This window comes from Ochlerotatus camptorhynchus, unplaced genomic scaffold (assembly GCF_037179485.1).
Source record: "Ochlerotatus camptorhynchus isolate MF236.1 unplaced genomic scaffold, CSIRO-AGI_Acam_v1.1 ptg000256l, whole genome shotgun sequence".
NCBI classification, from domain to species: Eukaryota; Metazoa; Arthropoda; class Insecta; order Diptera; family Culicidae; genus Ochlerotatus; species Ochlerotatus camptorhynchus.
The window spans coordinates 1,547,020-1,574,563 of NW_027040746.1; the positions used below are offsets into that span (position 1 = coordinate 1,547,020).

At 40.8% G+C, this 27,544-nt stretch overlaps 1 protein-coding gene across 1 annotated transcript in view; it reads right to left on the reverse strand.

Annotated features, from left to right (window-relative positions):
• The window catches only part of LOC135705019 (uncharacterized), a 32,816-nt gene extending 9,658 nt beyond the window's left edge, over positions 1 to 23,158 (reverse strand). Inside the window, exon 1 of the mRNA XM_065226570.1 lies at positions 19,841 to 23,158. Within this exon, the coding sequence (XP_065082642.1) occupies positions 19,841 to 23,158 (3,318 nt within the window). The remainder of the gene's footprint in view (positions 1 to 19,840) is intronic.
• Positions 23,159 to 27,544: the final 4,386 nt, after the last annotated feature.

Genomic DNA, 27,544 nt, shown 5'->3' on the forward strand with positions numbered 1-27,544 from the left:
CCTGCTTCCAATCAGAACCATCGGGCCAGACTGCCAATCGCCTGATAATAGTTCTGATGAAAAGGATTATGATAAACGAAAACACTTTGGAATGCATTTCCAACCGATCACTTTCACTTTCTTGCACTAAAATTAGAAAACGCCAAGAAAAAATAAAACCGTAAATTTGACACTCGGGAATTTTTCGCGTCCGTACAGAAGCAGAGCACACTTCGATCTCCTCGAAGTCCCTCCTTTTCTACATATTCTGCACAAACGATACTTTCCGCCCCGCCCCATTCATATAATTCGGAAGGAAATCCTGTGAGGGGTGAATTGAATACACTTTAATACCAAAATGCACAAAACTAAAAAATTCATAAATAACAAAAAATTCAAAATACACCTTTTAAAGTCGGGGTAGATGAATCGAAAATACTCAAGTTGACAGTCCCTTGGATTCTCTTCATCAGTTTTCTCTTTGAAATAAATACTACAAATTTGATGCGCTTACAAATAAAAAACGTTCACATTTGTTCCGTCCACTAGCGGTCCTACGTCAAGCTTCCATTCGTGCCCCTAGGCACAGACCCTTCTACATTTTTTTTTACGTTGAATAATTTGCCTCCAGCCATTCGGTTCCAAAAGAGTAATCTAATGGTGGCAGGTTTGTGGTTGTCCAATGGAGAGCCTAACCCAAATTTATTATTCAAATATTTTTGCCTTGAGTTGCGTAAATTACAAGAAGGAAAATTAATTGGAGGCGAGCGATACAAAGTTGTTCTTTTGCAAAACTGTTTAGATTCAGTAGTCCGCTGTAAAGTGCAATGTAGCAAGCAATTTAATGGACTGTATGGTTGCACTTTGTGTGTTCACCCGGGAGAAACTAGAAGCACCCGCAATGAACACAAAGCCTCACATTACACATTACATACATAGAGAAGTTTGATATCATAGCAGGATATCCAGTTGATTATATGCATGCCGTGGATCTGGGAGTAATTAACAGATGCTAGCATTGTTCACTGAAACTGAAAATCACAAGCAGGATTATTACATTGGGCGACAAACACAAATGGTCAATAAACGATTGCAATATTACCGACCTCCAAGCAGCTTTTCATGAAACCCAAAAGAAAGCTTGAGATTTGTTCCAGCCTAATTGAATTAAAACATCTCTTAAACTTATCCTAAAACAATAGTTGTGGAAGTTAGCAGTTAATTCATCCATATTATACGGCAGGGTCTACATTTGACGATCAATCACTACTTTAAACGTTTTTGAAAAATTATTGATATTATATCCATAGTTGGAGTGGTCTTCATTCTCCACAGTCCAGACTGATCTTTTCAATTATAGTTTAATCTACACTCAATGGCAGTACAGTTTTTGTTCAACCCAGTGCACTTGATGTAAGGGACCAATCTAACGCGAACGCGGTTCCAGAAGCATCAATTCCATCAAAGAACGTCTTCTCGCTCTTGTATGCCAGGAGATTTAAAACCCCAACCAGCACCAATGGAAGGCACTGAAACAATTCAAGATTACGACATTAAGCCTAATGGGCACTGTCCGGTTGATCAGAGATTATTTTTGCGACTTTCGCCATTGATTATGAAGACGTTGATGTCGAGTGCCGTCGTCGTCCCTTGCTTGCCATCGTGAGAAGCAAACATATCGCCTTAGCTCGCGCGCATCCTCCAGACGACTCGAACGATGGAAAACACACACAAAAAACAATACTAATCAGCGACGTGCAATGCACCGTCAAAGCAATTTGTTAGATAATTGTTGATCGACCGATAAAAACGAAAGTTAAACAAAGGTAAATAGGTACACAGTGCAAATGGTTGTTTGCTTTGTTCTTGAAATCAGATTTTGCACAAATTGAGCACACATTTCCATTTCGTAATCTGACAACAAACGAAAATATTCGTAATTAATATCTAAATAAGATTCGCATCAAGTGAAAGCACCTTGAAAATGACACGACACAAACCTTTCGAATGGTCAGTTTTAATTAAAACTAAATCTTCACCATTTAGTGCGCTAATGGAGTCATTGTTGTTAACTTTTCCCACAGAGTGCACCCACCACGACTTTGCCGATGGAGGACGAGAAAAGATGAGGAATGCTGTGCAATCATCACCGGCGATGTTACCGAAGACCGAGATGGATATGTGCGGGGCAGTGATAAATAAACATTGTTCCTCTCCTTAGGGGTCGGTCTGCCTGCACATTGATTCGGTGTCGTTTTCAACTTCCCACCCACCACCCAGTGAGCGAGCGAGCGAGCGGTGTGAACGTGGACTATCCAGTGCCTTTCATTGAACTTGATCTTTGCGAGACGCTTCGCTGGATGCTCGCCACTCCGAATAGGAAATATGGAATTCGACACCCACCAATGGTCACGACGCCGGCGTGAAAGTGTCAAGGGTATTTGGATTACCTGAGCCGCTTAATTGGTTGCTCAAATATCGGCGATTCAGTTTGGGCTCAGTTGATAGAGATGGCGAGCGTCACTTTCGCTGGGAAATGTTTATTAATGCTGCCTATGTTTGGTCAGCGCACACCCTTTTCCCGAAATTAAATTAACTTTTGCCGCACTGACTCATCGGAGCCGTCAACCCCTGCTTGTGATAAAATGAAGAGGTGTAAAAGCTCACTGGTAAAGCAAAGTTACAGTTCGTAATGGTTGAGCATTTGTATGTATTCAATGAACAGAGCTTCAACCAAACAGTAATAAGCCCCATTGTAAAAAAAATTGAGGATTTTCATCATGGCTATGAACAAGTTAGTTGTTAAACTAATAATAATATTGCATTTTAAATTTTTACGTTACAAGTCCTTCTGTAACTTTTACATTCCCTGAACTCAAATAATGAAAGAAACAGTCAGAAATCAAACACCTCTGGACATGTTTATTATTGAAATTCATTGACTTGAATGTCATCACTCCGGAGAATCAATATTTGTTTTGTCAATTGGAAAAAGTAAGAGTGAGTAAAGTTGAGACCACTTAGCGATGATATCGCTTAGGCTCCATCCAAACTGCCGACCTCTCCATCAGAACTATCTTTCGAGTACCTACATAAACGTGAGCGTATCGAAGGTGCGAGTGTACATTTTTCAAATTGATAGCGCACGCTATACTGATGGTGACCGCTCCGGAGCTAATCACCACTGGGCACGATTCACGTGGTCTACAAAGGCCACGGTGGCTTCTGAATGTCGCTGGCTTGCATTGCCATGCCATATTTACTACGCCAAATGAGGGAGAGTAGCGCTGGTAGCGGTCCGTATTGTTTACATGATTTATTGCCATCCCGGGCGTAATGATACCACGAAAGAAAACGCTTTTCGAGTGTAATTGAATATGCAGCTCTATGCTGCTGAATTGCATTCATTGACAAACGACGAAACGAGAATGTGGCGCCGCGCCGTGCCGGGCGGATACGATGGGAAAATGGAAATTTAATAGGCCTCTGTGTGGATTGACTTTCGCTCCTATTCTTCGGAGCAGCGTAGGTCGTCGTGGGGCCCTTTTCGAGACGGTTATTAGGATGTCAAACAAGGGCGGGGAAGGGTAAGTTCAAGGTAAACATCGGTTTGGGGGACGTCACTGTTTAAATAAATCACCGCTATGGAGGGTATGCATAGGCCCTTTCTACGGAGACTTGTGTGGTGTGTGTTTTGTAATTTCTACCATAAATTTTCAGAAAAACAAGACGATATAGTCGGACATTGGTTATAATTTATTTTTCAAACAATCGGTTTTCCTCAGTTGAAGCTGAAGTTTAAACAAACAGTATTAGCATTGAATGGTTTTCTAATTTGAGTTGTAGTGAAAGCGGATGTTTCCGAAAGTAAGCTTCGGTATGGGGTGGTTTATGTTATTCATCACAGTCTGCCCTTCGCTGTGCTGTTGAATCAATGTTTCTTGCTCATGGTTTCTATCGATTAAAATATTTTGAGAGATTCAGGTCTCATCAGGTGTTCTTTCATTTTCATTTTCATTTTATTTTCATTTTATGATGTACAAGGGGGTCAGGGGCCATGTCACCGATGTGAATATTCACACCATCCATAATACACCAGGGAAGGGGAGAGGAGTGAGCAACACAGCATCTTTACCCATGGGGGTTAAAAAAGTTCTGCGAGGTACACTTATGGTGAACCAACGGCTCAGGGATTGTAGAAAGGAAAAGGGTTGGGTAGGTTTAAAATGCAGAATTAGATGCCGTCACGATTGAATGCGGATGTTTAAACAACGTTGATCCAGGTACCTATCATATAAATTTGCATATAATCTAGTTATGATTATTGTCAATAATACTTACATTTCGATAAAGATGATGCTGCCTATTTTACCTGTTATGTGATACTTATCATCACAGAGTCCAACCTTGAATCGCAGACCAGGTCCACTAACAAAACACTCGTTCCGAGAAGGGGTTTATGGTCTTCTTCTTCTTCTTCAGGTTCACTCACCATCCGGAATGAAGGCTCGGTGCGGTTAGTAATATCAAACAGTGTTACATGCAAACGAAAAAACGAAAAAGAGATACAACCAGGATTAGTTTTTTAAAGTAATAGTTTCATCTGAATACCCAACTAACCATATCTCAGTGACATTGTACCACTCTGAACCCACACCTAAAGCTATTTTGTGATTATATGGTTACTTTGGTATTCACATGAAATGTTGTGCAAGTACCAGAAGTTCAACAACGCCCAACTATGGACAGCTCAATGTTAATACCATTTACTCTTTGAATCAGCTTACACCAACATGATAATCTACTAAGAAACATCTAAGAATGTATAGAGATAAAGTTCAAAAATACAGTTTTAACTGATGGTACTTTATAAACGTCAAACTGTCCAATATTGGACCCTGCCAACACACGGCGCCTGCACGGCAATGTGGGCCGTCAGAATGGTTCATCGGTTGCGAAGTGAAGTGCTTCTTTAACTGAAGCGATACATTTATCAATGTTTCAACGTTATCCTAACGTAAACTTAATATTATCACCCATATCCACGCCCGAAACCCATCCACCACACAAAATCAAATAAAAATGTTTCTGTATGGCAAACACGTCCAGACATAAACGAGAATATGGGTGTATATCTTCACTGTAACAACTACGGGTAATCATCGAAAATACTTGCATTTTACTCAGGCAGTTTTGAGCAAACTGCAATCACTCTCTCATACTCGAAATGTGCCACGACCAAATTGGCACAACGACGCCCTATACGCTCTCTGACCAAAGCGCAGGGAGATTCAGGTCTCATCAGGTGTTCTTCTAACATAATTATTATGTATCCAAGTGGATGTAATATTAAATTAAAGTTGAAATATCTTGATTAAAAGACTGTCCGGTGGTGCGATTTGCGGGGTGGTTAGATGTTTAGTATTTTTATTTATATTCGATTATCTCCGTTGATTTGCCCAAAGTCATAATTTGGGTTTTCCATATTTATGACCTTTATCGCGAATTGAGATTTTTTAACTCTTTATTTGTTCCAAATTCAAAATAATTTGCATTTTAACCTAGGTGCTCCAGTTACTTCAGTAACTTACCAGCCTTAATAGTTATGATATATATCTAACTGTTTTTACATTGTTCCTGCCTTGGCAATTCAGTATTTTAAACAGGTTTTCTTCATGTCAGTATATCAATTGAAATCTTTAAACTAAAAACTAAAACTAAATCTTATCTAAGTATTAAGGGAATTAATCGTTGCAAATCGTACCTGAAATGATTAATTATTTTGTTGGACATTTGTTCTAAAGTCTCAACATTCGAAATTCTATGTACCTCGGTAGTACTGTACCAGGGAGGAAACTTCAAAATCATCTTCAGAACTTTGTTCTGAATCCTTTGAAGTGCTTTTTTCCTGGTAGTGCAACAAGTAGACCATATTGGCACAGCGTAAAGCATGGCCTGTCTAAAAACTTGTTTAAATAATAGAAGTTTATTCGTCAGGCAAAGTTTGGATTTCCTGTTTATAAAAGGATACAAACATTTTATATGGGGTAAATGTTGGCTTCGGCACCCATTGACTGTTTTCGGCAACCAAAATTTAAACGTTAATTTCACTATGTTTTCCCATCAACGCACTTCCCTGAATGTGTCCAAACGATTGTTCAGCCTTTCAGCTTCAATCTGATTATATTTGAACGATCGAGCAATCCAGTAATGCTACATTTTTCTTCAAATAAAGCATACGCACTACAAAATGGGGTTGATTTCGAGTTGCCGATAATAGAACAGCTGGTTAACACGCAGTTCTAATGGGAAGGTTGCCGAAGAAAAAGAGGCTGCCGACAATAGTCACACTCACCTGAGAAGTTTGGAGCGTTGTAAAAACGCTTTCAAAACGTTTTGAAAAATTCTGTCGATTGGAATGGATAGAAAAGCAAGCAGCAGATGAATGTAAACAAACATACACATCATATATGTGCGTGACGCTGAGAAAATGCTAGTAGAAGTGCAGACGCTGCTTAGATTGACGAAAATACGTAAATTCCCCTATTTGTTACATTTGGCTTGAATGCCCTCAATGTGATCTTAAAAAGTTAATTTTTGGTCAAGTATTAATCCAAGATATTTCACTTGGTTTGACCAGGAAATTGAAACTCCGTTCATAGTGACTATGTGACTACTACTAGGTTTCAAAAAGGAAGCTCTAGGCTTATGTGGAAATATTATAAGTTGAGTTTTGGAAGCGTTGGGAGAAATCTTCCATTTCTGTAAATAAACTTTCTGCAGTCTGCTGCAAATAACACGAAGACTTCTGGACTTCTTGGCGGAAATACCTGTATCATCAGCGAACAAAGATTCGTGGCAACCCTGAGGCAAATCAGGGAGGTCCGAAGTGAAAATGTTATACAATATAGGCCCAAGAATGCTAACCTGAGGAACTCCTGCTCTAACAGGTAGTCGATCAGGTTTGGAATTTTGATAATTTACCTGCAGAGTTCTGTCAGTTAAATAATTTTGAACTAATTTAATAACATAAAGTGGAAAATTAAAATTTTTCAACCTAGCAATCAAACCTTCATGCTAAACACTGTCGAATGCTTTTTCTATGTCTAGAAGAGCAACTTCAGTTGAGCAGCCTTCAGATTTGTTTGAACGAATTAAATTAGTAACTCTTAAGAGTTGATGAGTAGTTGAATGCCCATGGCGAAATCCAAACTGCTCATATTGTTTTCGAATTGATGTGAAGCATCATTCTATTTAAAATTTTCTTTTCAAAAAGTTTACTTATTGAAGAAAGCACACTTATTGGACGGTAGTTAGAAGCTTCAGCGAGTAGTTCAGGTTTTTGCGTTGCGCGTGCAAAGTTTAGATGGGCACACTTTTTTGCCTGTAGATTTGAATACATACTTCAAATCTCCGCGTACATCGTACGGGTTAGGCAAAAAAGTGTGCGTTTGACTTGCACTGTCGCATTAATAGCCCTTCGCTTATTTTCAACTTCTATTCAATTTTCATACTGCCGTACTCTAACAGAACTATCTACCTACCCTCTTCTAAGACCATTCTCTAGCTAATAAATTATCACACTAAAGCTTCATGGAAATGCTATCTAACCAACTCTGATTAATTGGAAGTTTCTAACTGCTCGCAAATTTTTGTTTCAACATCTCGGAAGTTTCGTCCGATAAGTCTTTTGGATGTGCATGGAAATGTCTTCTAGATACCTCGGGAAGTTTTTCCTGGCCTCTAAGTTTTTCTTCTGGCTCCCTTCGAAAAATTCTTCCAGCAACTCCTGGAACATTCTTCCGATTTGCCGTAGAAGATCTTCATATTCCTCTGGAATTTTCTTCAAACTTTCTCCTTAGAAGTTTCCTTTGACTTGTAACTTTCACCCAAAAATCCATCTAGAATTATTTCCCGGGAAATTAGAACAGATTCCTGGGAATAGGTAAACGTGAATTTTGGTAAATTTCCCGGGTAGGAAACACTAATCCTATTTTTAGGACACTAGGTGGATATGAGTTAACTATACACCTCAAGCAGATCTTCTGAAACATATTAGTCTGCTGACAAATTTGCGCCACCTGATGCTACAATTTGTTATTTCCTACGTTGAAAATTGAATTTGATGGAGAGCAGGCTTTTTGCACAATGCAGGCACGATGTAAGTACACAGCATTTATCGGGACAATCCACTCAAATCTCTGTCTGTCACATTACGTATCAATTATGCAGATAGCATCATCCCTACAGAGCACCACCGCAAGCATGTTATGCGTTATGCTATGTTTCACGGAGCTTTCTCCGTGTAGGTTGGTAACTGCTGCTGCTGCTGCTCCTGACTTCCACATGTGGCAACTTCGCACCAAACAAACAGAAAACTGATTGCCCAAGGCATTCAGCGTGTTATGGCTCAGGATGTTGTTTCACATGCAACCATACCATACCATACCATACCAAAACCTGATTTCCTTCGGGGTTCGGTAAGTTCGGATGCTTGAATGATGTGGGAGAACGGTTTGCAAGGAATTTCAACCATCCACGCTCGTCACCACCGACCACGTCGGCCAATAATGGCAGCCAGTTATTGGCCACATGGATCGTCATCATCTTGAATCATCTAAATGCCACAGTGTCTACCGCGTGATGTTCATCGCCGCGGCTCATGGCACAGTCCCGTGCGGCCGTCGCGTCGTTGTCGTTGTCGTAACATTACCAATGACAACCCCGTCGACCACGCCGTTGGCTATTGGCCTATGGCATATATACTCTTATTAGGAAGGAAGTATTTTCTATTGCTTCTAACAACCGGCGTGGCGGCGAGCGAGCAGTTGCAGTAGCTCTGCAGTGCTGTGAGTGCAGTGCTGAAGAGGAGAGGAAGTAGCCCCCGAAGGAAAGTGAATGTTTACGTTGCTGGTTGGTCGCCTGGAGTGTTTCTCGACGGGCAGACTAGATTGGTGTGTTCGGGGATGGTAATGCCGGAGCGGAGGTGTGGTGCAGCGTACCGCCTGCCAATATACTGTAAACGTATTGACGCGTCAAACTCGCTCAAAAGTCGTTGAACCTAGTTGGATGCTGTGTAGTGCTAATATATTGCTTCCATGTTTAAGGCTACTGTGGGTCAGTTGAATGTAAAGGAGGGAAATGTAGGAACATATTCGAATGCCAGACATGATTTGAAAACCATATGTTTTAAATCTTTCTTCGATCCAAATTAAACTTACATTACATTCATTGTTCACTTATGTAGGTGCTGCAGCTAATACACTAACTTATCAACCTTATTTGGTATTCTATATTCAAGTGTTTATTTTTAAGTTCTGCTAAGTTCGTTTCCTTGTTCGTTAATTTGTTAACGATTTTTTCGATTTTCATTCTCTACCGCCATACTGATACATTTTAGGATTGCTTTGATTACACCACAATAGAATAGGGTATGCAAATATGAACAATATGACAAAAGTGCGAGTACACGCTATTTCAAAACTACCCAAAATTTTGGTAGAATCCACCCATATCGGTCAAAACTGAACCTACCAAAAAATGGGTAGTTAGGAGTGACAAGTTGACAAATGGACAACATCGACATGAATCCGATCGACTTTGTTAATTTCTCAACTCGTCACTCCGAAAATAGTTTACCCATTTTTGGGTAGGTTCAGTTTTGACCGATCTGGGTGCTTTCTACTTAAATTTGAGTAGTTTTGAAATAGCGTGTAATGCAAAATGGAACATGGTGAAGCGGACCGCAGAATCAAAACAAAACAGCAATAGGCCTTTTTAATGCACCACCAACGTAGAGGGCATCACGTGAGTTCGAGAGGAAACGTCAACCAAACCGTTTGTTTACATCAGAAGAAGGATTTTTCACAACGCAAATTAAAGCATTTTTCATTGAACATCTTGCCAATTTTCATCAGTAATTGTCATATTTTACGATTTTCCACACATCTGAACTGATTTGCACCTAAACTATTTACACACAAAAGATCCGGAAGATTATAACCACTAAGGCACTATTGGAATTTTCCATTTTTCTCAACAAAAATATTTCTGAACACTAGCAGAATCCTTGCAAAAATGATACAGAATTAAATTTTTCAACTATAGATCACGTTTTCGAGCATCTCAGATGAATCAATTTATCAGGAAAAGTGAAAAAGTGTTCCGCTTCCAATGTCTCACGGCAAAAATTTCTGCTCACAACACTATTTTTGACGTTCTCATATTCACCACCAGAGGTTGAATCGATCGCTTATTTTCTATTAAAACGGCGTATTAAGGCTACCAGAAATACACTTATGTGATGCTCATAGGGTTACTAGAAGTTCAAATTAAAAATGAGCCCCTTTAATGTGCATGAAGTGTCGTTCAGATTAGCGGAGGTCCACGGTGCTAACATAGAGGTAACTCTAAGACCAGAAGGTCCCGAATAAACGAGCTCAACTTTTTGGCTCAGCTCTGGTACTATCTTTGGTCCCAAGCTAATCGATTCACCCCTCGAAACATAGAAAAATCCACTAACCCCTCATTTTATCTGTCAAACTTTCATAGCGAACCAAAACAAACATAGTGTAGTACTGGAATTTATATTAGAATGGGGTACGTTAGTCGATTTGCTTGGAACCAATAGGCTAGTCAAGTAGTGAACCAATTTAAAATCGTTAGTTTCGTATTGATTGTTGGTACTAATGCTTATTGATGAAATTATTCTTTACAAGTATTTTTATCGACTTTTTTTTTCTAAAAATGTTAATAAAATGCTAAATTTACCAATTCCAGCCCACAGCCATTCGGTATGACCATAATTTGCCATGTGGAGAAAGGAGCATTTTTACAGTCGGAGAGCAACTTTTCAACCGGCTGGCGATGTCGGCGGCAACGCGCAGTAGGATGGTGGCTTTTAGGAGCTTTAAGCCGGGTGCGAGCGAGCATAAAATCATAGGTGAAAGATTGATTTTTTTTTCATCTCTCAACTCTCCTACCTGTTATGTAGTGTTTTGTTTTTGTATCCACTTTTTGAACGGTGGTGGTCGTGGAGCGAAGCTGCTTGCCTATTTGACTTTGCGTTGGGAGTATAGGGAAATAAAATAAACTTTATTGGTTTTGGCTATAGCAATGGGACATGGCTAGTGAAAGATGAAAGGTGAACTGACTGGTAGGTTAGAAGCAGGAAATCAATCTTCGGCATGTTACGCGAAGTGAAACGGAAACGGGTTTTGGCGCTTAAATGCATTGTGCTGGAGGGCGAAGTTGAGTCATCACCAATCGTTATGGATTAGTATGGGCTTTTTCGGTATAATATAACTAACTATATTGCTGGTTAGGTTATCTTTGATTGAGCTTCATTTTAGTTTTCTCCGGCATGTTTGGTAACATTTTTACCACTTTAAATGAAATACCATTATCGGAATTTTCGATATTATCGATATTATCGAAAGTAACGGTAAAATGTGTATCAATATTTGTGACGCTTAAAAGCATTAGTTTGCTTGAGCTTGCTTGACCATCCGAGTTGCTATTTTGTTTCCAGATCAGCAGTAATTGCGCATACCTAGATTCGGCGGTTGGGAATATGGCATCCATGGATCATTTTTTTTTTCTTTTTTTTCCTTGATTTGTTTTCCGTCGATCTTGTTTTCCGTGCTGAGCACCAATGCTACCCGACGCCAGGGAGGCATCTCCCACACCTGGACCCTACCTATCGACCCATGAAACTCATGAACCGGGGACCAACGGCTTTACTTCCCTTCCGAAGGAAGGCATGATCGGAGATGTTATGTCTCAGAACATCCCGGCGGTGCCGACACGGATTGAACCCAAGCCTGCTGGCTGGGGTGAGAAGTAATCACGCTTACCACTACACCACCGGCGCTGTTTCCATGGATCATCTTGATAAACAATTTGGATCCGTTTTGGTAGTCTTCTATTAGAAATGTCGCCTCCGTTTCTTCAACTGCCAGCCGCATTTTCTACAAATAGAGGAAATGTATCTAATGTTGGCCTATGGATCTAAGATTGGGCCCATCGCTAAAAATCTGCTATTTATCAAATTTATCTAGATGTACGCGTTATTGGGACGTTACTAATGGATATTTTTGGTTGCTATTGAAAATTTAGTCGATTGCTGAATTTATGTATGGGCCCAAATTTTCCCACTACTTATAGCGTTTACACAGTTTTAAAATATTGAATTAATTGATAAAATTATGAACTGTTAGAACATGCCTTTGTATGTATATTATGGAAATGGAATGTGGTGGTTCTTGGTCATTACAACCGAAAAGAACAAGGAGGCGATCCTTCTTAAGCTGCTGTGTCAAGGAGAAGAAATATTCGTCAGCAGTGAGTTTGATAAAGCGGTTGACCAACATCAAACGATCGAAATCTGCGAAATCGAAACGGAGGAATGACTAATCCTGCGTACTCGATGGATAATCCTGTGTTCGAAGACAGTGAGGGTTCTGCAGTCGTCAAATCTAATTTGCAGCAGATTATTAAGCAGTGTACGTTAGGTACCTATGCTTCTTGAAAGTTTAGAGTTAAAGGGTGCGATCTTGCTATGCCCTGTTGCACCTGATAATTGTGTTTGTTAATCAAGAAATAATCCTTAATTTATACAATTTAAAAAAAATAAGTCGAACATACACGAAATCAATCATTTAAAATCGTTCCGGTGTATACAATTTAACCACTTTTAAGAAAAACGTCTTTATTCATTAATGGTTAAAATTTAATCAATTTCGAGAATACAACATTTATTCATCCAATGAGTAAACAGTAGACCTGTTAATTTTAACAGAAATGTTCGGGATGCAACGGGTCAACCGTGATTACTGTTCGTCATGTTAATTTGAACTTCTGTGCAAATTTTCAGCAAAATCGGTGATGATTTAGAGGTGCTTCAAGTTAATTTTATGTTTTTAAGGTAATTTACGGCTTATAATATTTGTATCTTGAGACTGAAACAACGAAAACTGCTGTAACAACTTTCATAGCAAAGATTAATGTTTTATCTACCAACTTTGTATGCAAAGGTTGACTATTCAAAGTGATTTTTATTAAAGTTTGACTTAGTTTCATGCTCGAAGGTATCTTAAAAAGTGTAGAATTTTAAAGTATTTGTTCTACGAACTTTCCACCCATATGATATAAAAATGTGTAGTCTACGGCATAATGTTCTTTATACTGTTGGTTGGATATGCTAACATGAAACTTTAGTGTGATAATTTATTAGCTAGAGAATGATCTTTAGAAGAGAGTAGGTGGATAGCTCCGTTAGAGTACGGCAGTATGAAAATTGAATAGAAGTTGAAAATGAGCGAAGGGCCATTAATGCGACAGTTTTTTTTTTAAGTTAGACGCACATCTTTTGCCTAACCCGTACGATGTACGCGGAGACTTGAAGTATGTCTCCAAGTCTACAGGCAAAAAATGTGCGTCCTTCTTTTGCACATAAACTAACTGCGGCTGTGGAATAGTTCTAGCGACGTTTTCATCACTACCTAAAGCCCCACGTTGCGAGAGCATTTCGAGTCGATGGTGTGTTATTGAAAGATTCCCGTAAAAGCTCAACGCAGATGTCACCACTGCATGATGATGATAATGTTGACAGACTGCATATAAAATTCGTGAAAATTAGCATTAAATCATAATTGTCATCAAGCCTGCGTAAAATCCTTCCAATATAACATTCGAATTGAAGAAGAAAACGTTGTTACGATCAGGCTGATGTGCATCTTTGACTTTTCCAGATTGAACTTTCATTTCATTTCATGGCTCCATCAATGCTGCATCGTAAATATGATGTAAACAGAAGTAAATTGCTCAATTACTCAAAATAAAGATGATTTGTCATCTTGTTATCACTTTGAATACCATCTAGCACCATTTTATATTATGGTGCGTGTTGAGTACATCAAGTTCCGTTGCGTTTTCCGTCGAAAATTGCGAGTATCAATATGTTTGCCTTAAAAAGGCCAAAATGAACATTTATTGAATATTGGCTTCCTATACAACCAATTCTCAATTACCACCAGCATGATACAACCTTTCCTAAGTAAATTCACTTAATTTTCACTTTCATCTTAGTGGAAATCGTACATATTTACCATTTTTCGAAAAATGCAGCTGCGCAGGAGGTAACCTCTTCGTGTGGGTGCAAACTTGTTATGCATAATTTTCCATGAAAACATCTCCGATCCATACCGAAATAATGACAGTTAGTTTGCAAACACGTTTTCTTATACGATTCAAGCAAAAGTTTCCACGGGAAATTATTAGTTTTTCTTTATGGACCGATTTGCCCCAAAAATCGTCTGTTTTACTTGGAGAATTTGGAAAGTATCCTCTTTCTAGTAGTTCTCACTTCGAAATGTAGGTGGCGACAGCTTGGAAAAGTTTCACTGCAAGGCGTCAATAATGCAATTCTTCTTTACCCAACTATTGTGTTGCTCCTCTCGTCATGACCAACGTGATCATCTCAGAGAGAAAGCAGTAGGGTGGTTGTTGCGTGCTGTACCATCATCAGCATTGTTGACGGCTACTCCCGCACGCAACACGCGCAACAACCACCCTACTGCTTTCTCTCTGAGATGATCACGTTGGTCATGACGAGAGGAGCAACACAATAGTTGGGTAAAGAAGAATTGCATTATAACACACCATCGAATGGAAATGCTCTCGCAACGTGGGGCTTTAGGTAGTGATGAAAACGTCGCTAGAACTATTCCACAGCCGCAGTCAGTTTATGAGCAAAAGAAGGACGCACATTTTTTGCCTGTAGACTTGGAGACATACTTCAAGTCTCCGCGTACATTGTACGGGTTAGGCAAAAGATGTGCGTCTAACTTTAAAAAAAAAAAAAAAACTGTCTCATTAACTAACTTCTATTCAATTTTCATACTGCCGTACTCTAACGGTGCTATCCACCTACTCTCTTCTAAAGATCATTCTCTTGCTAATAAATTATCACACTAAAGCTTCATGTTAGCATTTCCAACCAACTCTGAAAATCGCTAACTTCGCGTATGAAGTAACATAAAAACACTTTGAATGTTCTTTATAAATAGGTACTGTTCTACAAATTTCGTTCAAACATAGTTTGCATGTAGAAAACCATAGATTGAGAGATAAAAATCAGAAAATAGGCCGTTATAGCTATAATTCACAAGACAACATAATCAATAAAAGTTTCAATTAGATTGACAGAACATAGTTGCATTGCTTTTCAATGACGACCGATGACTGTTTCATTGATAGATGATTTTTTTAGAAATATGAATCCTCAGTAGACGTGTTTTTTTTATATCAAAGGCAAGTGTCACTCGAGCCATCCAAAATGTTCGTTATTTTATAAATTGCTTTTATGGCTCGAGTGACACTTGCCTTTGATGAAGAGATGAACTAGCCTATGGCTAAAAATCTCTTAAATAAAGATAAAAAAAAAAAACTTGCCTTTGATATAAAAAATACGTCTACTGAGGATTCATATTTCAAAAAAAAATCATCTATCATTGAAACAGTCATCGGTCGTCATTGAAAAGCAATGCAACTGTGTTCTGTTAATCTAATTGAAACTTTTATTGGTTCTGTTGTCTTGTGAATTATAGCTATAACGGCCTCTTTTCAGATTTTTATCTCTCAATCTATGGTTTCTACATGAAAACTATGTTTGAACGAAATTTGTAGGACAGTATAAAGAACATTATGCCGTAGACTGGTGCATTCCGAACATTTCTGTTAAAATGAACATGTCTAGTAAACAGTATTTATTCATTTTTTGAATATGTGTGGGTTTTCTCGAAACTGGTAAAACTTTAAACACTAATGTAAACTTTTTTTTAGCCTTCTTTTGAGTATGGCGCTGACTCCTTGTCGCTCAAATTTTCGTGATGTGGACTGGGTCAGCCCAAATACTCCTTTCAGATGAACTTAGAGTTATTTGTTTTTCATTAGGAAAATCGGCTGGAGTAGATAATGTTAATGCTAGAGTTAATCAAGATTGCTTTCGTGTCATTGACCACATCTTGCTGGACCTTATTAATGAATCATTGCAAACTGGACATGTGCCGCAAATTTGGAAGGAATCTTTAGTGGTTCCTATTCAAAAAGTTGCTGGAACGATTAAAGCCGAAGAATTTCGTCCCATCAACATGTTGCACGCTTTAGAGAAAATTTTAGAACTTGCCAGCTGCTGGAGTATTTAAATAGTAATAGTTTGATGATACCAGAACAATCGGGATATCGGGAAGGTCATTCTTGTGAAACCGCGTTGAATTTGATATCAGTGAAGTGGAAAAATAACTCGGAGTGTGAAGATACGATTGTTGCTGTTTTTTTAAAATCTAAAACGCGCTTTTGAAACAATTTCTAGGCCCTTATTGTTAAGATCAATCAAGCGCTTTGGGATTACGAGTGCTGCATATAAATGGTTTGAATGCTATTTGTCTGACAAAACTCAACGGACTGTTTTTGATGATTATGGTTCTAGTCCCGTGGGGAATAACCTTGGAGTTCCCCAGGGAAGTGTATTAGGACCCCTGTTATTTATTATGTATTTTAATGACTTGCGACGTGTTTTACGATTTTGCGACATTAATCTTTTTGCAGATGATACTGTGTAATTCATTGCAGCTAAGGATTTAGATGATGCCGTTTTACACTTGAATGAAGATTTGCGTTCTCTTAGTAGATGATTGAAGTATAAGCAGTTGAAATTGAATACAAGTGAAACTAAATTTATGATAATTTCGCGGAATAGAGTAAATGAGAACGTCTCTGTTGTAATTGATGATGAGACTATTGATCGCGTTCGGGACATTAAATATCTTGGCGTGATTATTGATGACACACTTAAGTTCAACTCTCACATTGACAATGTCATCAAGAAAATTGCCAAGAAGTATGGAATTCTATGTCGACTGAAAAACGATTTAACTATTGCCAGTAAAATAGAGCTATACAAATCAATCATCTCTTCTTATCTAGACTTTTGCCCTTCCATTTTATTCCATTTTTCCAGAAATCAATAATGCGTTTGATATTGAGATGTAAAAGATGTATATTTGACTATGGTGTTCATTTTTAAAGTAGTTAATGGTTTGCTGCCTCGATATTTTTTTTTTACGTAGGACTACGTCTGTGATTTCTATATCGGGGTACACTTTGTGAAAACTGAAAATGGAACATGTAACAACATTATGAAAGATTTTGAACGTTAATAACTCAGCTGCCCCTGGACCAATTTCAATAATTTTATCACCAATCCATCAGAAATATTCCTACACATCTGTTAAATTTAAGACTTTATCATTTTTTGAAATGTCACTATTGAAAATTACACGAATGCAACTGTTGCTATGATAGTTTAAATAATCACCGATTGCCTGCGAAAAGTGATTTCCCTAACACAGATTTCAAAGTTGAATTCGATCCGGTCTCACCAAACAATGTTTATTCAATCACCGCATGGTGATTGGTGATATTCTCCAGTTCACAACGAAAGACTGCCTGCAAGCAGCGAGCTGCAGCCTACATGACCATCCATAGAAGGAGAAAGAAGTCGCACAGCTATTGATCGGAATCAGTAGCTCTTACTGAGTCGCAATGGGCCATATATGTTAAGCGCGTCATACTAAAGGGTATAAACAGATAGAACTCCGCTCAAATTCCTATTCCTACACAAAACACAAGCTCCTGCTCCAGTTAACAAATAAGATTTATTATATAAAGGGCGAACACGAAATTATTGCGACACCGAAAATGTCATGCCAATTTTCTTATAATGTTTAGAATCAAACCAAAATTTTAGGGTAGTTTTATACATATATTTACTTCAAAAATCAAAAGAAAAGTTAATCGATGGAGCCTTGAGTGTAAAATTGAACGCATTTTCGCTTGATGCCCTCCATCAAAGTCTTTACAGTGTCATCCGGTATCAGTTTCTCAGTTTTTTTTTCCATTTTCTTAACATGTCCTTCTCGTCTTTGACTGTCTTCTTGCTCTTCCGAAGTTCCCGCTTCATTATTGCCCAGTACTGCTCCACCGGGCGCAGCTCCGGACAGTTTGGCGGATTCATGTCCTTTGGAACAAAATTGATAGAATTGGCCTCATACCACTCCAGGACACTTTTAGAATAGTGGCATGATTCCAAATCTGGCCAAAATAGCGGAGCTTTGTCGTGCTGCTGCAAGAACGGCAAAAGGCGCTTCTCGAGGCACTCAGATTTGTAGATCTCGCCATTTACTGTGCCCTTTGTCACGAAAGGCTCACTCCTCAGTCCGCAAGAGCAGATGGCCTGCCAAATGAGATATTTGGAGGCGAACTTCGACATTTTCTTCTTCTTAAATTTGTCGTCCACATCGAACTTGCTCTTGCCGGTACTCCAACCCCGGAATTTGCTTAAAATCGGCTTTTATATACGTTTCGTCGTCCATCACACAGCAGCCATATTTTGTCAGCATCTTCTCGTAGAGCTTCCGTGCCCGAGTTTTAGCCGTCGATTGTTGCCGCTCATCGCGGTTTGGGAAGTTCTGTACCGTGTATGTATGTAGTCCAGCTCTCTTCTTTGCATTCTGGACGTAGCTCTGCGACATGCCGATCTTTTTAGCCAAATCACGGCTTGAGACGTTGGGATTTGCTTTAATCATCAGCTTCACCTTTCCCTCCGTCTTTTTGTTCTCCGGTCCCGGTTTTCTTCCAGCTCCTTTGCCGTGGTCCAACGTCAACCGCTCCTGGAACCGCTTCAACACTCTGGAGACGGTTGAATGGTGAATGTTCAACATTTTTCCCAACGGCGCCGGTGGTGTAGTGGTAAGCGTGATTACCTCTCACTCCAGCAGGCCTGGGTTCAATCCCAGTCGGCGCCGCCGGGATGTTCTGAGGCATAACATCTCTGATCACGTGTTCAGGCTCTCCTGGCCTCGATTTTTTGTGGACTGTATTGCGAAATAACTATTTACACCATTTTTGTTCCATTTAACACTAAAACATTATTTATTTTCTCTAAAACTACATTGTAAATTTCACTTGTGTCTCGCACAAAGGTTCAACTCCGAATCCTTAAAAACACGATGGCGGCGCACATCCGCTTGCTCGCTTACATTCTGCCCCGCGGCTGCGAAGCTGGAATACGAAGATTATCGTTGTCATCTGTCGGCAAGGGAGCCAACTTGCAAATGGATCGCCGAAAAGTTCCATTGCAAGTCTTCACGTCGACCACACGAACCAAGGAATCCTTTCCCGGGTGAGTAGCAACAACTACGCCAAGTTTCCACACTTGAGGTGGAAGGTTGTCCTCGATTAACAGCACCACTGTTCCGGGTTGGATGCTTGCTGATGCTGCAGTCCACTTGCCTCGTGTCTGCAACGTTGTCAGGTATTCCCGAGACCAACGTCCCCAGAAATGCTCACGAAGCTTATCAAGATATCGCCATCGGGAAAGGCGATTGTCAGGCACCCCTTCACAGGATGGTTTTGAAATGCAGACCAGCGGCCTTCCAATTTGCAGATGTGCAGGTGTGATCGGAAGAGGCTCATCAGGACTGCTGGAAACGTTGAATAACGGTCTAGAATTCAAAATCGATTCCACATGGGTGAGTATGGTGCTATACTCTTCGAACGTAAGTATTGCGTTCTGAAGAGTTCTTTTCAGGTGCGTTTTGACACTCTTCACCCCGGCTTCCCACAAGCCACCAAAGTTTGGTGCTCTGGGAGGGATGAAATGCCATTCTATCTCTCTAGCCAGCAAAACATGATTGATCTTTTGGCGATGGACTTCACCTTGAAAATCCACGTACAGCTGATGAAGTTCGTTTGAAGCCCCCACAAAATTGGTGCCATTGTCTGAAAACATTCTGCGAACCTGGCCCCGACGGTTGATGAAGCGCTCCAATGCTGCAATGAACGCTTCGGAGGTAAGATCTGACACTAACTCCAAATGCAGATTCTTTGTTGCCATGCACACAAACACTGCAATATATCCTTTCACTAATTTTGGCCGATATTTCCCTTGCTTGACCGTAACAGGACCGGCGTAGTCAACACCGGTGAATTCGAATGGAGCGGCAACATTGACACGTTCTTCAGGTAGACTGCCCATGAGCTGCTGAATTCCTCGAGGCTGGGTACGAAAACACTGGATACAACCTCGCGTAACCTTCCTGGTTGTGGATCGACCTTTCAAAGGCCAGAAATTTCGCCGAACAATTGCCAATAGGCCAGAAGGTCCCACGTGCAGGTTTTCGATGTGAAGAGCTCTGACGATCATTTCGGCTACTGGATGATTTGGCAAAACAAACGGATGTTTGGTCTCGTATGATAGTTCCGATTCCTGCAAACGACCTCCAACCCTCAACAGATGATCATCGTCGAGCAGTGGACTAAGGGTTGCGAGTCGCTGTGGAATTTCACCTTTCTCTATGCTATGGATTTCATTAGGTAACTCCAACATCTGGACTACCTTCACAATGCACTTGAGCGAGCTTCTCATTTCAGGAACTGTCACAAATTTTGATGAGATTCCTGGGCACTTAGTCGATTTGCGTCTACAATTCCGAACAAAACGCAGAACGTAGGCAATTACTCGTTGCAGCTTACGGAAACTGCTGAACTTTGCAAACACGGGCAGGGCCTCGATGTTTTCCGCAACAACCGCCGTCACCTTCAACTCTGGAATCTCCAATTCCCGAATCGGCGCGGGTTGAGGACTGCAGTACTCTTCTTGTCTCAGGAAATCAGGTCCACTCCACCAGAGGTTATTCTTACATAACATGGCTGGAGTCTGACCTCGGGACACCACGTCAGCAGGATTGTGTTTTGTGTTCACGTACTTCCAAGTGTAACGATTCGTGAGCCTGTTGATCTCTGCCACGCGATTTCGAACGAAAGTTTCCAAAGAACCGAGTGGTTTCTTCAACCAAGCCAATGCAATCTGACTGTCAGACCACAACGTAACCTCCGAGTAATCCATCTCCATCACTTCAATCACCTTTGCCCCCAGCCGCGCTAGAAGCAAAGCAGCAAGCAACTCTAGTCTTGGAATTGTTGTCGCCTTCAACGGTGCCACTCTTGATTTCGCACACATAAGACGCAGCTCCGCACTTCCGTCAGGCAACACACATCGCAAATATATGCAGGCTCCGTACGCTACTATCGAAGCATCCGCGAACCCGTGGATCTCGTACCGAATGGCACCAGATAGCTTAACACATCGTGGCACTTGAATCTGATTCAGCGTCGTCAACGAAGCTCGAAAATTCACCCACTCAACCAGAATGTCTTCCTCCAGTTCGTCATCCCAGTTTAACTTGGAAGACCAGAGTTTTTGCATTATGATCTTGGCACATACTATCACCGGTGAGACGAGTCCCAACGGATCATACAGCTTCGAAATTTCAGCAAGGACGCACCGCTTCGTTAGCGATCGGTTACTGACCTCTTCTGACCAACTCTCGAACGTGAACTGGTCATTCTTCGTATCCCAGAACATTCCGAGTGCTTTGATTCCTTCCTTGACACCACTTTCACCAATCCTCACTAATTTTTCTCGTTCTTCTTCAGGCACACTTTCAAGCACTACCGCTGAATTCGAGCTCCACTTGCGAATCGGAAATCCGCCTGCGGATAGCAACTGTTTCACTTCCAACAAGCGTTGAGAAGCTTCTTCTTCTGTATCTGCTCCAGATAGCATATCATCCACATATACATCTTCTATCACCATCTTCGATGCAACTGGGTACCGGTGTTTTTCTTCAACTGCTAATTGCACCAAGCTTCTGGTCGCAAGAAACGGTGCTGCAGCCGTTCCGTATGTCACTGTTACCAGTTCCAAAATTCTCAGGGGCTTTGAAGGATCCTCTCTCCAGAAAATCCTCAAGAATCGGGTGTGGGTTCCATCGACACCGACCTGCCGGTACATTTTGGTTACGTCGCCGGAAAATCCAAACGTATGGCGTCGGAAACGAAGATCCACGGAAAATATATCGTTCTGGACGGTTGGTCCAGTTTTCATCACGTCGTTCAGGGAGTACTTCGAAGATTTTGCGCTAGCATCAAATACTACCCTTACTTTGGTTGACGAACTCGCCAGCTTAAACACCGCGTGGTGCGGTAAGTAGTATCGCGGCAGTTCAGATACGTCTTCTTCTTCTCTGATCTCTTTGCAGTGCCCAAGCAATTGATATTCTCGCATGAATTCACAGTACTGGCTCCTCAGATCTGGAGCGCGGGATAGCTTTCGCTCGAGAGTGTAGAAACGCTTCAATGCTAGGTTTCTATTGTCATCAAGCTCAGCGACGGTTTCCCGAAACGGCATCTGGACCACGAAACGACCAGATTCGTCCCGGCGATAAGTTTCCAGGAAATGCTGCTCAACTTCTTGTTCTTCAGTGTTCAAGGGTGGAGATTCCGTCACCTCCTCAACGGACCAAAACTTCTCCAGTTTCTCAGCTAGTGGATCTTGTAATGCAACATTTGTGATCAAAATAGAGCCACTCACCTGTTGGTACGGGTCGTATGTACCAGTAACGATCCAGCCCAGATCCGTTTCTCGCAGTGACGTTGTACCATTTGACAGCGCCACCTTCTTGGTTCCAAGCAAATCCCAGACGTAATTAGAAGCAAGCACCAAATCAATTTCGTGTGGCTTGAAGAAATCTGGATCCGCCAACCGCAACCCTTGCGGTACGTTCCACGATGATACATCGATCGCCATCGATGGTACATTCCCAGTCGGCCTTTCCGAAATCAAGCACGTGATGTTGTCTTGAAGTGAGCAGTACCTCGACGAGAAATTCAGGTTCATTCCTTTCTTTGCTTGAGTCTTCACTGCGTTTGCTCCTACTACGGTAATTTTGCATTTCAGGGTCGGCAAACCGAGAACTCGTGCCATCGATTCCGACAAGATGTGTGCCTGTGAACCTGAGTCCAACAGCGCACGGCAAGGATAGAGACGACCGTGTACATCCTCCACATCGATTATTGCCGTCTGAAGCAGCACCTGCTTAGTCGATTGTGGCAACCCGCCGCCGAGACATGACGTTGTTACCGAAACACTACTTCTGCCTTCCTGTGGATCTGGATCGTTCCTGTCAGCAACACCCATTTGTGCTGCAGGTTGCTCCTCCGGTTTGTCCTTGGGCTTCTGTGGTACTTGCGCTTCTGGCTGATCCTGATGCAGCATGCTGTGGTGCTTCTGGTTACACTTTGAACACGATCTCGTTGATAAACATGATCTGCCCATATGGCCCTTACGCAGACAGTTAAAGCAAACTCTGGCGTCCTTCACTTTAACCAACCGTTGCGCAACGCTCATGTTGCGAAAGGTGCTGCATTTGAAATTCGGATGGTCTCCACCGCACAGTTGGTACTTGGTGGTGCCTTGGTAGCTGCTTGCTTGGTAGAAGACACCGACGATGTGGTCGACTCGCACCGCTCCAGTACCAAGCACCGCTTTCTGAGGAATTCCATCGTTTCATCATACTTCGGAAGGTCTCCATGGTCGAGAGTACCCTCCCATAACTCCCTTGTTTCTTGGTCGAGGGCACCTGCTAGAATGTGAACAACGATAAGCTCCGACACTCCTAACAGGTGCTGTTCGTGGAACTTCAGATTTTCCACATGTCTTGAACATTCATCAGTGAGGATACGCAACTCCTTAGAGGACTTCTTAGCCATCTTCTTCAGCTGCATGATACCTTGTACGTGAACGTCGATAATCAACCTCTTGTTTTCGAAGCGTTGTTCCAAAATCTGCCAGGCTTGCTGATAGTTGTTGTCTTGGATTGTTTTAGCGTCGATGATCCCTGCCGCACTTCCTACTAGCGACTTGTCCAGATGGAACAGCTTCACTGCATCCGAGTCTGGAGAATTCCTCATCAAATCCTTGAACATCGACTTGAATTTAGGCCAATTTTCGTACCGCCCATCGAAAGTTGGCAATGGGGCACGAAGAGCCTGCTGGTGGATGACAACCTGTGGTTGACCGTTCGGCTGGACTCCAGCGGGAAGAACAGCCCGATTCTGGTTGGCGTTCTGAGCGTGAGCTTCCAATAGCGTCTCAATGAAAACTTGCGTCTCGTTGTAGATTGTCTCGAACTCGATGAGCTTACCTTCATGGTGTTCCTTTTGATTCTCCTGGATAGCTTGCATGATGGTGTCATGCACTTCGTTGAATTCGTCGTAATACTTGTCCACATTCTTTGCGTGGACACGAAGTTGTGGCATAGACATGCCTAGAAGATTTTCTTGCACTGCCTGGACCGCGGCATGGATCCTCGACAACTTGCTCTTCACTCCTCCGCGTTTAGAAATCAGCGACTTCAATTCCGCCATGTTTTCTTTCTTCGGTGTAGTTACTGGTGTTTTCTTTTCCTCCTTTATTTCTTCTTCGTGATCGGTGTCCGGGTGTCCTAGTAAAACGCGCCACATGGAATCGACAGATCAGCAGCGGGACTACTATCTGCCTGGATGAAAGCAGCGGGACTGCTTCCGGAAATGTTCCCGACCTTGGAACCAACAAACAAAATGGCGGCACGCATTCACTTTGCTTCACCTTTTTCACTTCACACTCCGAAATCAATTGTTTTCACTCTGCACCCATCGACTCGTCGATGATGCAAATAGCTGTCTTCAGTTTTCCAGTCACTTTTTAATGTTTTTAGAGTTCACACACACTGTTCACTGTCTCTGAAGATTCTTCAGTCCATTCAGGACGCCATTTTGTCTCTTCCACTTAGGATCTCATCCGGCTCCGATGGACCAATGTTCAGGCTCTCCTGGCCTCGATTTTTTGTGGACTGTATTGCGAAATAACTATTTACACCATTTTTGTTCCATTTAACACTAAAACATTATTTATTTTCTCTAAAACTACATTGTAAATTTCACTTGTGTCTCGCACAAAGGTTCAACTCCGAATCCTTAAAAACACGATGGCGGCGCACATCCGCTCGCACTTTTTTCTCTCGCTCGTTCGCTCGTTCCATTTTCCGTCCGTGTTGCCATGATTTCGTTGCTACACATTTCCTTGCCAGTGAAACCAAAATCGATCATAGCAACCGATCCAAATAAAAGTGAAAAAATATTGCACAGTGACAGTCAGTCTCGAAGTCCTCCTCAAGCGAACGGATGCTCGCTTACATCACGCCTTCCTTCGGATGGGAAGTAAAGCCGTTGGTCCCCGGTTCATGAGTTGATGGGTCGATAGGTAGGGTCCAGGTGTGGGAGCTGCCTTCCTGGCACGTCGGTAGCATTGGTGCTCAGCACGGAAAACAAGATCGACGGAAAAAACAAACCAAGGAGGGATATAACATTTTTCCCAACTGCCGGTGCGACAGGTCAGGAAATTCCAGGTGTTTGGAAAGAATTTGTTCTCTCAACTCGCGTTGGTTCACCTCCATTTTCGTTGAATCGAAAAACACGGCTTCGAGTTTGACAGCATGTACACAATACACATCAATGATAAAGTGTGCAAAATTTGGTTGATTTTTACCCAATGGTAAAAAAGTTATGCCCTGTTGAATGTGTCGCAATAATTTCGTGTTCGCCCTTTAAGACCACGTAGTCCTACGTCACCATTGCGTACAACCCCATAGGGCTGTCCCTTGTAGTTTTTTTTATTATAGTCATTTTAACGCTCTTGGGTCATTCGTGACTTGTCCGCCCGCATAAACGCGAACCATCACATGACCTTACCGATAATGGTTATAAATTGTTTATAATCCCTGCTAAACTTCAACTGAAATGGTTATGGAACTTTACATGAACGTTTGTGTGATAAAGTTTTAACCTTATGTATTATGGTTTTTCGGAAGCGGACCTTACAAATAATGGGTTGTTAAGAACCATTACCATTCCAAATTCTTGTTTTCTCCATACATTTTCGGAAAGAGAACTATATTAGAACGTTTTTACTTATGGTTTGAGAACATTAATGGTTATGGTTATGGTAGTCAGTAAGGTCCATTAATGGTTTTGTATTATCGCTCAACTTTACGTGAAATATATCGTGAATTGGTAATCAGTAATTTACAGGCAACCAATTCGCGATATATTCCACATAAAGTTGATCGATGTTACAAAACCATTCATGGACCTTACTGGTTACCATAACCATTACCATTTATGTTCTCAAACCATAAGTTAAAAGGTTTTAGTATAGTTTTCTTTCCGAAAATGTATGGAGAAAACAAGAATTTTGCATGGTAATGGTTCTTAACAACCCATTATTTGTAAGGTCCACTTCCAAAAAACTATAATACTTAAGGTTAGAACTTTATCATTAAACGTTCATGTAAAGTTCCATAACCATTTCAGTTGAAGTTTAGCAGGGATTATAAACAATTTTAACCATTTTAGGTAAGGTCAATTTATGATTCGCGCTTATGCGGGCGGGGGTGAGATTTGAACTCGTGACTTTGGCGTGAGAGGTATGGATGTCAACCACTACGCCGGGGTCGCCCCCTGCCTCGATATTTGTGTGATCGAATTGAAAGAGGAAGTGACTTTCATAGATATAATACTAGAAACGCGGTTGAAATAAGAACACCACATTTTTTGACTTGTGGTTCACAAAATTCATTATATTTTAAAGGAATAAATGTTTTCAATTCGATGCCTAGACATATCAAACGTTCAGCAACACTTAAATAATTAAAAAAAAAAACACTGTGTTTCACACGTTAAAAGTGTAGTTTGAACAGTTATCCTGCGATTTGTTTTTTAATGAATTGACAAATTATGTATCTTGACGAAATTATCTCTAACGGTTTATTTTATATGAATACCTGTCATAATGACTTTTTAATAATCATTGTAGCACTGCAAACACTATTTTTGTTCACCACGATGGTGATGATGGATTTTTAATATTTGATTTAATAGTCGTAGATTAATTTAAAAAAGTCAAATCATCAAAGGTTTGAGCTTCGCGCACGTATTACGGATATAGAGGATCAGTCCTCTATATTTAAAATTTGATAAAAAATTGCAATTTTGAAGCATATTTGGAAGATACCTTGAGTTAGTAGTACGTTTTCTGGCAAATGTCGGGGTTCGTGAGCATTCCTGTGATTGCGGGGTTGCTAGTGTAATATGATGCTTTGATGATTGTTCATTAACTCTTGATAGCTTGTAAAACTTATGAATATTTTAGGTGAACAAAAAGGCGAACTAAGAGGTGGACGCTTGAGCTTTTCCACATTTATATCGCTGTGAAGCAACTGTAAACTCTAGAGGGAATTTATATCTGTAACTTTAACCAGTTCGATTTTGTTTGCAAACCTGGTTAAATTGTCATATTTAATTATCTTAAGGATAAATCGTCCAGCTCAAACCTTTGTAGGGGTAAGAGGTGGGACCATCATCATCATCATCATCATCATCATCATTATATTAAACGCTGATTTGAAAATAACAAAATTATTACCATTGTTAAATTCATGTTCAAGTTTTTGTTAATCTCAACAACATTCACGAAAACACACATTTTCTATCGTTAGCTGATGTACTTTCGATTTCTATAATGACGATCAAAGTGCCGGGTCGGAGGTAACACATCGTTTCTGAA